The sequence below is a fragment of the Cebus imitator genome, unplaced genomic scaffold (genome assembly GCF_001604975.1).
Source record: "Cebus imitator isolate Cc_AM_T3 unplaced genomic scaffold, Cebus_imitator-1.0 Scaffold172, whole genome shotgun sequence".
NCBI lineage: Eukaryota > Metazoa > Chordata > Mammalia > Primates > Cebidae > Cebus > Cebus imitator.
In genome coordinates, this window is record NW_016107487.1 from 2,470,376 (window position 1) to 2,484,396 (window position 14,021).

At 39.9% G+C, this 14,021-nt stretch overlaps 1 protein-coding gene across 3 annotated transcripts in view; it reads left to right on the top strand.

Annotated features, from left to right (window-relative positions):
* The window catches only part of THADA (THADA armadillo repeat containing), a 365,800-nt gene that overhangs the window by 144,179 nt on the left and 207,600 nt on the right, over positions 1–14,021 (top strand). For all 3 annotated transcript variants that reach the window (XM_017544862.2, XM_017544859.2, XM_017544860.2), the window contains exon 28: positions 12,740–12,829. In XM_017544862.2, coding sequence (XP_017400351.1) covers positions 12,740–12,829 — 90 coding nt within the window. The remainder of the gene's footprint in view (positions 1–12,739; positions 12,830–14,021) is intronic.

Below are 14,021 nucleotides of genomic sequence, written 5' to 3' on the forward strand. Positions count from 1 at the left end.
GCGATCTCGGCTCACCGCAACCTCCGCATCCTGGGTTCAGGCAATTCTCCTGCCTCAGCCTCTTGAGTAGCTGGGATTACAGGCATGCACCACCATGCCCAGCTAATTTTTTGTATTTTTAGTAGAGACAGGGTTTCACCATGTTGACCAGGATGGTCTCTATCTCTTGACCTCGTGTTCCACCCGCCTCGGCCTCCCAAAGTGCTGGGATTACAGGCTTGAGCCACCGTGCCCGGCCACCTGTCTTCTTAACCAGGTTTTAAGCTCCAAGAGCATTGACTCATGGGATTGAGCCCAACATGAGCATGTAGGTACTTAAAAAAATTTTTTTGCTACTTTGATGAAAAAAAAATCACATTACAGTTTTGATTAAATAGCAAGTGAGAGAGAAGACTCACATATTCTAGGATTCAGAGCAGGGAGATTCAAATATGGCCTAAAATGGTCCCTTGATCTTGTCCTTTTAAAGTAAGGCTAGATTACAGACCTTACATGGGTAGTCCAAAACCTATGAAATTCTTTCAATATAGAGGCACTATTATAAATGGTTATTCTTCACTCACTATAACCATGAAAACTAGTGTGGTCATGGTTAGTTCGAGGCTGGTGTTAATATCAACCTAATTTCTGGGTTCAAGATGCTAGAGTCTACAGACCTTTTGGTGTAGTTGAGAATCAGAAGTGAGTGAAATTTGGATAAGCTCCTTAGATAATTCTGATTCTCCTACCCTTTACCTCTTGGGAGTCTGTTTTATAATACACAGGAATTGTTAATATTGCATATCCTTTAGACATGCTACATAAGTATTTAGCCAAGTCTTTACTAGCTTTTGACTAATACAGAGTTGAGATGTTGCTCCCTGGAAAGTACATGGAGCTCAGCTCTTTTGTGTTTGTTGTAAATTGGAACTCTGGCTTTTCAGCTGAGTTAAACCAGAAATAGAGTCAACTTTTCTGTATTGAGGAACCTGGTCTCATGCGGTGGCTTACACCTGTAATCCCAGCACTTTGGGAGGCTGAGGCAAGTGGATCACAAGGTCAGGAGATCAAGACCATCTTGGAACAACATGCTGAAACCTTGTCTCTACTAAAAATCTATTTTAAAAAATTAGCTGGGCGTGGTGGTACGAACCTATAATCCCAGCTACTAGGGAGAGTGAGGCAGTTGAATCGCTTGAACCTGGGAGGTGGAGATTGCAGTGAGCCAAGATCACACCACTGCATTCTAGCCTGGCGACAGCGAGACTCTGTCTCAGAAAAAAGACCTGACAAGTGCATAGTTGATACTTGGAAGTCTGTACCATCAAGCATGGCCACAATAATTTTAACAGTATATTTTTTAGAAGATGTCAAAAATCTACTTTGTTCCTAAAAACAAAACAATTAGTTAAAACGTTCACTGAAGTTTAATTTTGAGTAAGCACCTTCTTCATATACCTTCCGAGATAGACTAGTTGGTAAATATTTGCAAAGGTAACTGAATGAGGTAACTTGCTGTTTGGGACAATTAGCTTAATTCAATTAAAATAATGACTTTAATCCTAGAATAGTAGCTCCACAGCCCTTTTCTCAGTGGCATCGTAGTCAGCAGAGCCAGTTATCTGTTAGGCAGTTTCTGGATCATACTGATAGAATCATATGGTCTGCATAAGTGAGAATACGTGTCTTTCTTAATCAAGAGATAGCAGGCCATTTATTCCTCTGGAAATTAATAACTGATTCCTTAAGAAGGCATATCTATTGCCTTTCTGTCTGTATAGTGAGAGATTCTCAATGAGCAAATATGCTTAGGGATCCCAGTACTAAACTCAGATATTTACCTTTAAGTGACTCCTCTTCACAGAATCAAGAGCCAAGGAAAGGACAGTAACAGTGGAAATGCATGTTCTTGATCCCTTTTGCTCTGAAGTGGTCAAGAATATAACAATGGCCTGTGTGGAATGGTTTTGCTTTCTCCCTGTGTAAAACAGTGACCCTATAAAACCCAAGTTTGCAATTCATTAATGAGGAAATGTACATATAATTATTTGTAGCAGCAACAGACTGGTAATAACCAAAAGGCCTATCATTAGGGATTAAGTAAATTACAGTCAACCATACAGTAGATTACTCTGTAGCCATTAAATGGAAGAAAATAGATCAGCGTGGCTGACATGGAATAATTTTGCAGATTAGGTGAAAAAAATTCAAGGTGCAGAAAAGCGTATATAATATGATTATTTGTAGGAAAAAAAACTGCAAAGTAAAAGTATGTACCTGTATGCACTGAATTTTTTTAATAGGAAAGCTGAAATGCTGTTACACAGTTCTCTATGAGGAAGGGCACTGGGGGGAATCCAGTGTCTATTTTTTAACCTTTGGATTTTTACTTTTTCCATTAAAATACCTAACAAGTAAAAAAGGAAATGAACATATTTTGGTTAAAATGTCCAGTAAATATTGCAGTGAGCCAAGATTGCACCATTGCACTCCAGCCTGGGCAACAAAATGAGACTCTGTCTCAAAAATAAATAAATAAATAAATAAATAAATAAATAAATGAATAAATGAAATGAAATGAAATGAAAAATAAATACTTTATTTCATTGTTAGTTACAATAGTAACTAACAATGAAATAGAGCAATTATAACAGTATACTATAATAAAAGTTAAGTGTGTGATTTTTCTGTCTCTGTCTCTCTCTCTCTCTCAATATCTCTCTATATATCTAAATATCTAATGACACTCAGTTTAAAACTTATGAATTGTTTACTTCTGGAATTTTCTGTTTAATATTTTTGAACTATATTTGACTGGGGAACTGAAACCAAGGATGAGGATATCCATGGTTTTGCTCTTTGTGATTTCAGTTACTGGTCACCGGCGATTCAAAAATATTAGGTGGAAAAACCAGAAGGAGACAGTTATAAGTTTTAAATGGTATGTCATTCATCTCACTTTATCTTATCACATAGGCAGTTTATCTCACATGATAAAAATCTCACATCATCACAAGAAGTAGGGTGAGTACAGTATAAATTACTTAGAGAGAGAGACCACATTCACTTAACTTGTATTACAATGTATTGCTATAATTGTTTGAGTTTATTGTTATTGTTAATCTCTTACTTTGCCTAATTTATAAATTAAACTTTATCACAGCTATGTATGTACAGGAAAAAACATGGTATATATATGGTTGAGTGATGTCCACGGTTTTAGGCATCCACTAGGGTTATGGAAATAGATTCCCTCAGTTAAGGGGGGACTACTGTAATGTTCCACTTCTTTAGCTAGATGGTAGATCCAGAAAGTATTTATTTTTCATTTCATTTCATTTCATTTTATTTATTTATTTATTTTTGAGGCAGAGTCTCGTTTTGTTGCCCAGGCTGGAGTGCAATGGTGCAATCTTGGCTCACTGCAACCTCTGCCTTCCTGGCTCAAGCAATTCTCCTGCCTCAGCCTCCTGAGTAGCTGGGATTACGGGCATGCACCACCACGCCAAGCTAATTTTTGTATTTTTAGTAGAGACAGAGTTTCACCATGTTGCCCAGGCTGGTCTCCAACTCCTGACCTCAGGTGATCCACCCGCCTTATCCTCCCAAAGTGATGGGATTACAGGCATGAGCCACCGTGCCCAGCCCAAAACGCTTATCGCATTATTCTTTAAAGCTTACACACGGGGACCACTATACTACAGTTTACTCGTATTGTTGATGAATATGTGGCTGCTATACATATGCATGTACTAGCCTTCTGATGCCCATGCTCAAGAGTTTATCTAGGCCATTTACCCTGGAGTAACATTTTTGAGTCACTGGGTAAACACATCTCTGACTTTCAAAAAAATCTGAAATTATTTTTCAGAATTGTAGCAATTTTCATTTCCATAACCAGTGTCTGAAAGATTTAATACGTGGGATCACCAGACTTACTAGTCTTTGCCAATTTGAAGGTGTAAAATAGTCTCTTGTTAACAGTTTAGCATCTTTTCTACTGTTTCTTGGCCACTAATGTTTATCTTCTCTGAATTGCATTTTGATTAGTGTGTCCATTTTTATATGGAGTTGTCTTTTAGTCAGTCATTCACTTGAGTTCTTTGTATATTCTGGATACTAATTATGTAATTCTTCGATATATGCATGCAAATGTTCTCCCCATTTGTGGCCTGTATTTTTATTTTTAATTTAAAAACTTTATTATGGGAATTTTCAACATATGTCAAAATGAAGAGAATAGTATGATACAGTTTGGATATTTGTCCCCACTCATATATCATGTTGAATTGTAATCCCCAGTGCTGAAGGTGGGGCCTGTGGGAGGTGTTTGGATCATGGAGTCAGATCCCTGATGTTTGAGGCTGTCTTTGTGAGAGTGAGTTCTTGCAAGATCTGGTCATTTAAAAGTGTGTGGTACCTCCCTCCCACACTGTCTCTTGTTTGCCTCTGTTTTCACCATGTTATATGCCTGCTCCCCATTTTGCCTTCTGACATGATTGTAAGCTTCCTGAGGTCTCCCCAGAAACTGAGCAGATGCCCACACCATGCTTACTATAAAGGCTCAGAACTATGAAGAAATTAAACCCAACCCCTCCCCTCCCCTCCCCTCCCCCCCTCCCCCTCCCTTTCCTTTCCCCTTTCTTTCCCTTTCCCTTTCCCTTTCCCTTTCCCTTTCCCTTTCCCTTTCCCTTTCCCTTTTCCTTTCCCTTTTCCTTTCCTTTCCTCTTTCCTTTCCTCTTTCCTTTCCTTTCTTCTTTTTTTTCCCCACTCCTCTCCTCTCCGTTCCCCTTTCTCCTTTCTCTTTTCCTTGTCTCACTCTGTCACCCAGGCTGGAGTGCAGTGGCGTGACCTCAGCTCACTGTAGCCTCTACCTCCTGGGTTCAAGCAATTCTCCTGCCTCAGCCACCTGAGTAGCTGAGACTACAGGTACATACCACCACATCTGGCTAATTTTTGTATTTTTAGTAGAGATGGGTTTCACCATGTTAGCCAGGATGATCTCAATCTACTGACATCATGATCTGCCCACCTTGGCCTCCTAAAGTGCTGGGATTACAGGTGTGAGCCACCGTGCCCAGCCAATCTCTTTTCTTTATAAATAACCCAGTGTCAGGTATTTCTTTGTAGCAATGCAAGAATGACCTAATACAAGTATAATTAACCCTGTGTATCTACCACTCAGATTCAGCAGTTATCTACATTTGCTAATCTTATTTCATCCATTTCAAGTCTAAAAAATTATATTGTATTTATTTTTTATATGTTTATTAGAAATTTATATTTCTTTTGCAAATATCCCCTTGTGTAGAACCTCTTTATGAGACATGACTGCTTGTTACAAATATTTTGTCATGCAGATTTTAGGCACTTTAGGTGTCTTATGAGCTATCAGTGAGCTTTTCTACTTGGTTTGCAGAAGAGCTTGAGACACTGTGGACAGGGTGGGAGAAAGGTGAGTGTTTCAACTCTGGCTTGTGTTTAAGTTTCTTAGTTTGTTACATTTCTGTTATTCAATAACATTTTATAATCTTCCCCGATGTTGATTTATAAGTGAAACCTGGCAATTTTGTATGGAATAATGTTTTCTTTAGACAAGAGTATTTTATTGGTAATATATGTCCTTCCTAACGTGTGATGCATTTAAAGTGATGTAGCTTTAAGTAATGCTAAGATTGATCAGTGGTATCATGTCAAGTTATGTCATCTTGATTCTTCCATTATAAAGTTTCCTATCAGCCTTTCACCTACCAGTTCTAGCTTCCATTAATAGTTATTGCTTGGAGCCATTATTTTTACTAGGGGTTATAAAAAGGTTATTTCTATTATTTCTTTTCCACTTATTGACTGAAATCTTCTACAAAAACAACTATCTTTAATTACCTGATACTATGTAATACAATTTTTTTCAGGGAATAAAGGATGAATGCTTTTCCCCCTTTATTAATTTTCAAAGTATGAAGTTGCTGTCCTAGCACCTTCCAGTGGTGACTAGTAACATGAGCTTTTATGAAGCCACTACATTTTCATTTATTTGATGTGTTTCAGTCTGTCACAGTTGTTATTACTTTGATATTTAAAATGTCACATCGTAGGCCATTGTGGACCTGAAGTTCTCAAATTGCTCTCATTCCTTTTAGAATAACCTCCTTGTCCAGAACATTGAAGGGTCTCAGATTTTACTTGCAAGCCAATAAGTTAGCGTGGCACAGTTTCATAGATGCTGGTAGAAGACATGAGACACTTGGGGTCAGAGATGAAGGGCAGTGTGTTACAACAGTATCAATAGCCAGAGGATAAGCACTTTTGTGTCAGTGTCTTGAGCTCCAGTGCTCACAGGGCAATGTGAAGAGGGATGGATAACACCCATATATGCAGTAAGTATCTTTATGGGAGGGGAACTCAGAGTTAGGGAACCTGAATCCTTTATAATGGGCAGTAAACATGTCTGCCGTTTGCTCCAGAGGGAGACACTGTATATTCCAACGCTGTTCATTATATTAACATCCTTGAATAGAGTCAAGAAAATTCAGAACAAAGGGCAGTCAGCGCTTCACTTTGCAGTCGTGGCACAGTGGCAGTAACTCAGCTTGTCTCCCAACAGCATCTGTCTCCCATTTCTGGTGAAAATTCTGGTGAATTTTCCCATGAATAAATACATCACACTGTTGGCTCCTTTGATTAATCTAACTGATGAGTTGGTACCAAATCTAGTTTGTCTCATAGAACATTTAATTAAGTTTACTACTAATAGGACACCAAGCAGCAGGATGAGCTCAGCTTTCAGTATTGTCATTGACTATGCCTCTCCGCATCTCAGATCCAATCACTTGGAAAAATCCCACAAACCAATAAGGTCTGTGGTAGAAACCCAAATGGCTGTCTTTTGAAGTTTTTGTATTGACCTTTCCATTTAGCCCAAGGCATTAAGCCAGGTACAGCAGAACATATTAGCGATTGTATAGACTTTATCCTAACCTGGATACATTTAAATTGGAAGTCTAAGAAAATTTTTCATTTATATTGTTATGACTTGCCCTATGAATTGAAACAAACCTGCATGGCTTTTTGGGCTGAAGTGCTATCAGTGATTACCTCAGTTAAAATCAGTTGATAAATTTTGTACCATGTTTTCAATTGAATAACCCTTACAGCAGGACCAACCAACCACAGGGTGTGCAAAAATAATGAGTTGCTTATACCTCTGGGAAGCTTCTGTCAATAACCAAGCATAACCTAATTTTGGAGAGATCTTCATAGTCATCTGAGAGCTATATGATCTACTGGGGGTATTTCCTTAAACATTGGAAAGTTGCTTACAACCACCTCTAAGGTGCAAATCACCGTGTTTTGGGGGGAGAGGTAATGCCTGTTTTCACAAAAGAAACAGAGTCCCAAGGACACACCTAATACCCCTGTAAAGAAAGCATTTGTTTAGTTTGGGGAGTTCCCTACATCAGTTGAGGAGCATATTTTGACAGTGCCTCCAGTGTGGCCTAAGAATCAGCTGGTAAACCTTAAAGTTTCTAGTTTAGTCCAAAGAATTTATTCTAGTCCTTGATTTTGGAGGGACTGCTTAAGTGCAGTCATTCCAACCTATCCTGTTTTGCCCACACCAACAGCTGAGTGGCATTCAACTGTCCTTTGCAATGGTTGAGCTATGGCTACAGAAAAGGGAAGGGCATTCAGAGATAGGTGTTTTGCAAGGAAGGGTCAGGTGCTGGAGCCAAGGCCGTAACATAGTTTCTGATAGACTCCTCAGTAAGGTTGAGGGGAAATAAATCAAATTGTGCTTCAACCCATCTGAGGGAGGATCACAGACCCAGCAGCTCGTTAAATTTAATGTGCTCATGACAGTTTGGGGGAACAGCAGAGCATTTTCCTGGTGGGCAAGGCCCTAGGGACAATTTCAAAAAACAGACACCATTAACATTCTTCCTTTTATTGTACCTCCTGGGGTCTGAGATAGTCTCTTCCCAGGTGTCAAGATTATTCTCTCTACTTCCTCAAAATCAGTTGTTCTGTTTCATTATTTATAAGTTCATCTTTTTTCCAGTTGTTCCCTACTTGTAACCAGACCTTTTGTCTAGAATGGGCAGGTGCAAGAAGGACAAGGCATTTTTATAAATCTTACAGAGACCCTTTATGTACACGTGGGCCACCTTAGGAAGACTCAACAAGCAGTGTACTCAAGCAGGCAGTCATTATCTTATGATTTAGGACCAGGTTAATCCTTTAGGAGAATCCAGGTGGCTAAATAGAATTAAGTTGGAATTTCCTAGGGCCCTTTTGGCCAGGCTGCCACATGGAAGGTGTACTAACTAGGCTGCCTGGGTTTGTCATTAGGGGAAAGAAAGAAGCATCATGCCAGGAATGCTCAGGGCAGAATCCCAAATTTTCAAAAAAGGTAAAAAAAAACTTCATACATTTCTTTGTGTGTGTGGTGGGGGGGGGGTGCGGCGGGGGGGATGCGGCAGGGTCTCACCCTATAGCCCAGGCTGGAGTGCGGTGGCACAATCTTGGCTTACTGCAACCTCCACCTCCCGAGTTCAATCGATTCTTCTGCCTCAGCCTCCTAAGTAGCTGGGATTACAGGCACACGCTATCTCGCCCAGCTAATTTTTGTATTTTTAGTGCAGACAGGATTTCACCATGTTGGCCAGGCTGGTCTGGAACTCCTAACCTCAAGTAGTCTACCTGCCTTGGCTCCCCAAAGTGCTGAGATTACAGGCATGAGCCACCATGCCCGGCTATTTCTTTATGCTGTTTTTAAACCTTGAAGTCAATGGAATTTAATTTTTATATATGGTGGTAAAACAGGAAAGGCTCCCTTGTCCCCTCGCAGGGTGTGTGATGGGAGTGTAGCTCGCTTCTTCAGCACCCCCCTGCTCAAACCTCTAGGGGTGCATACAGACAGGCAGGCTGTGGGTCTCCCGCCCCACAGCAGTGTCTAGGAGTGAAAGTTTACAGCTGAAGCCCCAGTGGGCGTGTGTTACAGGGTGCTCTTTTAGGTTAGCCATCCACAGGTGGCTTATGTTAGCTTGATTAGACCCCCTTGCTTTATCACAAGTACAGAGGGCTTTCTGTATCCCAGCATTCTTGCCCTGGTGTACCGGAAGAATTGGATCACGTGTGGGCCTGGGGAATTAGTGCAGGGTTTTATTGAATGGAAGTAGCTCTCAGCAGATAGGGGAGCCAGAAGGGAGATGGTTTTTCCCTGGGGTTGGGCCACTCAGCAGCCTAACTCTTCTCTGACTGCCCTGGCCAATCTCCAAGTTGTCCCACCAGTGGATGGCCTGCTCGTGTGCCAGCCTGCTGGTGCCTGTTGGTGTGCTCTTGACGTCCAGCCACTTGTGTGTTCCTCTGTGGATGTGCTCCTCTTGACATCCAGCTGCTTGTGTGCTTGCCTGCTAGGGTCTTGGGGTTTTTTATAGGCACAGGATGGTCTTGGGAAATGCAGCATTTGGGGGTGAAGGCAGGAGTGCCTGTCCTCACCTAGGTCCCTGGGCACAGGCTGGGGGTGGAGCCCTCACCAGGGACTCCCCTTTCTCCTCCCAGCACTTCCCTGCCTGCTTCCCGTATCAGTGGGAGATTGGGATCAATTGTAATTTTATCTGTGTGGATAATCAGTTACCACAGTACCTTTCTCTGTGATCTGCAGTATTAGCTCTTTTACAAATCAAGTTTTTATACGTGTGTTAATATATGTCTGCTCCTGTGCCTTTTACTCTATTTTATTGGCTTACTTGTACCCACAGTCCTAATTACTTGAGTTTTACGGTATTTTTAGCTATCTGGATGAGTCCTCCAACCTTGTTCTTCTTTCAGATTTTCTTTGCTACTCTTACTCTTGGCCCTTGATATGTGTATTTACATTTTAAAATCTACATCTTAGGGCGGAGCATGATGGCTCACACGTGTAATCCCAGCACTTTGGGAGGCCAAGGTGGGCCAGTTGCCTGAGGTTAGGAGTTGGAGACCAGCCTGGCCAACATGGCAAAACCCCGTCTCTACTAAAAATATAAAAAATTAGCGAGGTGTGGTGGTGTGCACCTGTAGTCCCAGCTACTCGGGAGGCTGAGGCACGAGAATCGCTTGAACCCAGGAGGTGGAGGTTGCAATAAGCCAAAATTTCACCACTGCATTTCAGCGTGGGCAACAGAGCAAGACTTTATTTCAAAACAAATAAATAAAATAAAATAGATCAACTTCTCAGGTCACTTACAGACACACACACACACACACACACACACACACACACACACACTGCTTTTATTGGAATTGCGTTGCATTTATAATCAATGGGGAGAATGTCATCTTTCTAATATGAAATCCTCTAATCTATGAGCATAACACATCTCCTTTTTTTCCCCTGTTTGTATTTTCGAGACTGAGTCTGGCTCTGTCGCCCAGGCTGGAATGCAATGATGCGATTTCAGCTCCCTGCAACTTCCGCCTCCCAGGTTCAAGTTATTCTCCAGCCTCAGCCTCCAGAGTAGCTGGGATTACAGGCGCCCACCACCATGCTTGGCTAATTTTTGTATTTTTAGTAGAGATGAAGTTTCACCATCTTGGTCAGGCTGGTCTTGAACTCCTGACCTCAAGCAGTCCATCTGCCTTGGCCTCCCAAAGTGCTGGGATTATAGGCGTGAGCCACAGCTCCTTTTTAAGGCATATCTTTTTTTTTTTTTTTTTTAACAGAACATCTCCCTATTAAAAATGTGAAATACCAATGTGGAAACAAAAGGACCTTGACCTCTATCTCATACTATACACAAAAATTAATTTAAAATGGATCGTAGACCTCAGTTTAAAAGCTAAAACCATAAAGCTTCTAGAATAAAATATAGGATATCTTTCTTATGTACGTGGGTAGAGATTTCTTAGGCCATAGAAAGCATGAATCATAAAAGAAAAATATTGATTAAATAGTGGACTTTATCAAAAATTTTAAAATTCTGCTCATCAAAAGACGTTATCTAAAAAATAAGTTGTCAAACCGTAGATTGGAAGAGGGTATATGACCAAGGAAAAGCAACCTATTAAAAATGAGCAAAAATCTTGAAGAGATACTTCACAAAAGGTCATACCAATGACCAAAGCATGTGAAAAGTGCTCAGCATCGTTAGTCATCGAGGAAATGCAAATCAGAATCACAGGAGACACTGCATACCCACAGGATGGCTATAAAGGAAGGAAAAACAAAACAACAGCAAATATTGAAAAAAAGGTAGAAATCTCCATCAGAAATCTACCTTATTGTTGGGAGTGTTAAATGGTATAATGATTTTGGGAAACTGTCAGTTTCCTAAACAGTTAGACATGTTACAGTTTTATTATCAGATATTAATCCAGGAGAAATGAAAATATGTTCTTTAAAAGTCGTACATAAGAATTTTACATCAGCTTTATTCATAATAGCAAAAAAAGGTAAAGAACCCATGTCTGTCAAGAGGAGAATTAATAAACAAACTTATAGATTCATATAATAGAATACTACTCAACAAAAAAAGAAGCAGATGATATTGATATGTTGAATAACATGGATAAATTTCATTAACTCTGTGCTGAGTGAAAAAATTGAGACAGAAAATGTATTATTAGATTTATAGGAAATTCTAGAATAGACAAAACCAAACTGTGATGATAGAAATCAAATCAGACGTTCCTTTGTAGGGTGGGAGATGACTGAGAAGGGGCATGGGTGATCTTTATGGGATGATGGAAATTTTCTGAGTCTTCATAGGGGTGTGGATTACACGAATATGCATTTGTGGGCTGAATGGTACACTCAATCAGAGCATTTGCTGTGTATAAAAATGTTTCAGTTTTTTAAAAATGTGATATTCTGTATTACAATTAATAGGGACATAACACGTAGAGTTGATAAAAGTGGGTAGATTAGGAAATATTTACATCACCCCTTCAGAGTAATTCTTTAATAGTTATGGAGACAGTATGTTCCTAAATGGTATATTTAGCTTGAGCTTTTTGATAAGTGGTGCAGTCTGAGGAACTATTTTACTTTCATAGTTCAAGAGAAGTTTTTATAAAGATGGAAAAGATAATCCTTAGAAGTTCAGCAGGGATTGGATTTCCAGACCTTCACCTGCCAAGACTGTACTCCTGATAATCGTACTCAAAACCAGTGGTTCTCAGTCAGGGGCCATTTTGTCCCATAGGGTGTATTTGGCAATGTCTAACGACATTTTGATTGTCATGATTGTTGGGGAGGGTTGTGCTGCTGGCACCTAGTGGGTAGAAGCCACGGAAGCTGCTAAACATGTATAGGACACAATGTATAGGACAGCCCCTTAAAACAAAGAGTTGTTTGGTCCAAAATGTAATTGGTGCCACGGTTGAGAAAGCTTGGTCTAGACCTGTCCTTACCACTGAAGCTGAGTCAGTCTCAGTCAATCAGGTGTTGAGTCTACTTATAGTCCAAATCAGTTATGGAAACTTGGCATCTACAGATTACATATTTCTCCCCTGACAGAATATAATATCAAATATTTGTAAACATACATAATCTTAAATTTTGAGATAACAGTTCATGTATTGAGAGCACTTCAGAAATCAAAATTATCTTTTATGTTGATTGTTAAACTCTTAAGATGCTGTAGATTCTGTTTTTAACTGTATTTAATTAAATGTCCAAACAAATGACCTTAGTTATCTTCCTTTTTTAAAAAAAGGCTTTATTGTCGGATCAAAGGGAATAAATGATAATAACTCATCCTTTTTCCTCCTCCTTTCACAGAATGACAGGCAGAGAGTTTTTCTCGCGTTTCCCAGAACTCTATCCTTTTCTTCTCAAGCAGTTGGAAACTGTAGCCAATACAGTAGACAGGTAAGAAGAGAATTGGGTGGGGCAAAATGAACTCATGGTCATATTACCTTCATGATTGAGATTTTCCCTCTAGGCAACTGTTTTTAATAAAATTCTTCCTTTTTTTTTAATTAAAAAAAATTTTTTTCCTTGAGACAGTGTCTTTCCCTGTCACCCCCAGGCTGGAGTACAGTAGTGGCCACTACACTCTACCCATTTTTGTATTTTTTGTAGAGATGGGGTTTTGTCATGTTTCCCAGGCCGGTCTCAAACTCCTGAGCTCAAGCGATCTGCCCACCTCAGCCTACCAAAGTGCTGGGATTACAGGCATGAGCCACTGTGCATGGTCAGACTTCTTCCTTGTAATAAAATTAGCTTTTTTAAAAAAGTGCTTTTTTAAATAATTATATTATGTTGCCTGGTTTTCTATAGTAGATTTGTACTTGAAAAGCTGTGTAAAATCTTGTCTTTATATTTTAAAAATCCTATTTTATGTTAAATTTTATCAAACTTAATTCCATTTTCTGTGTTATAGAAACTAAGAATCACATGGTGATTTCTTCTGTTATGATTTTCTTCCTATTATTAAAAAAAATCTGTGTTTACCTATTGAGTTTGCTCTATGCACACCTGTCTTTTTTTTATTATTGACTTGTTACATCTTGCCATTGTGAAACTATAGCAATTAGCTGACTAATGTGATCACTTATATTCAGAAATGGTCTTGTTCTACCTTAGTGAAAGTGGCTGGTATTGTTGGAAACAGAGAGCAAAGCCATTAAGAGGACTTCCAGTTTTATAGTTCACCATTGTCTTCACACCTATAATCCCAGCACTCTGGGAGGCTGAAGCAGGCTGATCACCTGAAGCCAGGAGTTAGATCAGCCTGGCCAACACTGCAAAAACCTGCCTCTATTTAAAATTGGCCAGGCACGGTGGCTCACGCCTGTAATCCCAACATTTTGGGAGGCCGAGGCAGGCAGATCATCTGAGATCAAGAGTTTGAGACCAACCTGGCCAACATAGTGAAACCCCGTCTCTGCTAAAAATTAAAAATTAGCTGGGTATGGTGGCACACACCTGTAGTCCCAGCTACTTGGGAGGCTGAGGTAGGAGAATCACTTGAACAAGGGACGTGGAGGTTGCAGTGGGCTGAGATCGTGCTGCTGCACTACAGCCTGGGCAACAGAGTGAGGCTCTGTCTCAAGAAAAA